This window comes from Panicum virgatum, chromosome 9K (genome assembly GCF_016808335.1).
Source record: "Panicum virgatum strain AP13 chromosome 9K, P.virgatum_v5, whole genome shotgun sequence".
In the NCBI taxonomy this organism is placed as follows: domain Eukaryota; kingdom Viridiplantae; phylum Streptophyta; class Magnoliopsida; order Poales; family Poaceae; genus Panicum; species Panicum virgatum.
The window spans coordinates 61,456,054-61,457,226 of NC_053144.1; the positions used below are offsets into that span (position 1 = coordinate 61,456,054).

A 1,173-nucleotide genomic window follows, 5' to 3' on the forward strand; every position below is an offset into this window, starting at 1 on the left:
CGGAAGGCCGTCTCGGCGAAGGAGGTTGCCTCTTCGATCGACCGCCGGACCTGAAACATCACCTGGGGGAGGGCAGTCACATCCTCCTCCGGGAGTTGGAGCTGCAGGAGCCGCCTGCCAAAGACCACCTCCAACTCCTCCTCTGCAACAGGACCGGAGCTGGAGGTGGGGGCTTCTGCTGCAGCACTTGTCACCGCCGCCTCCGCTGCCGCCGCGTCAGATGCGGCTATGCCCAGCACCGGCGCCTCCGCCGCCGATGCGTCAGATGCGGCTGCGAACAGCACTGGCGCCGCCTCCGCCGCCGATGCGTCAGATGCGGCTGCGCCTAGCACCGGCGCCTCCGCCGCCACCACGTCGGGTGCGGCTGCGCCTAGAGCCGGCGTCTCAGCCGCCACGGCGTCGAGTGCGGATGCCCCCAGCGCCTGCACCTCAGCCATCGCTGCGTCGGGTACGGCAGCACCCAACACCGGCATGTCCGCCGTCGCTACATCGGGCGCGGCTGCACCCAGCACCGGCGCCCCCACCGCCGCTGTGTCTGCTGCCTCTGCCGCAGGTGCCTCCGCCACCGCAGCGTTGTGTGCTGCTGAGTCTGGAAATAACGTGCTTGTCAGCATCACGTCGCGCACCACCGGGCTGGCATAGGTCACTGTACCAGAGGGCCCCGCACCCGCCGTCGCCGTTGCCGTCAACGCCGAGGCCGCGGACGCCTGGGTACCAGCCGACGAACCGGCGATGGTGGAAGAACTGCTGGGGCAACGACCCCTGGCAACAAAGTGGAGAAGCCTTCAGCAAAAAGCAGAGCACCTGGCACAAGGGAATAGAGCGGGATAATACTAACCCAGAAGTACCGGGCACCCAGCGTCCTCGGAGGCCCGGCCTCTTCTCTTGCAGCTGCTGCTGTTGCTGCTGCTGCTCCTGCAGCTGCGATGCAGGCACAACCCGGGCTTTCTCCTGCTGCTGCTGTCCCCGTGGCTGCGGCACGGGCGCGACCCGGGGTTGCACCTGTTGCTGCTGTGGCCGCTCCCGCGCCCGCTGCAGCTGCTCCTGCGGCTGCTGCTGCTGCTGTTGCCGCCGGCAGGAGGAATTCCTCGGCGGCGATGGTGGTGGTGCAGTCGCCCCAGAGGACCCGCGAGGGCTGGCAGCCCGGGAGCTACCCTGGCCCGCGCCCTCGGA

General features: G+C 69.0%; 1 protein-coding gene across 1 annotated transcript; it reads left to right on the forward strand.

Moving 5' to 3' along the window:
* Positions 1-228: 228 nt before the first annotated feature.
* Positions 229-642, forward strand: LOC120648200 (mucin-21-like). Its single transcript, XM_039924937.1, has one exon. The coding sequence runs from the start codon at positions 229-231 to the stop codon at positions 640-642; it is 414 nt and encodes a 137-aa protein (XP_039780871.1).
* The last annotated feature ends 531 nt before the right edge of the window (positions 643-1,173 follow it).

Bases quoted from the DNA above. Each gene is read 5' to 3' on its own strand.
- LOC120648200 (XM_039924937.1), top strand. From the start codon at position 229: ATGCCCAGCACCGGCGCCTCCGCCGCCGATGCGTCAGATGCGGCTGCG.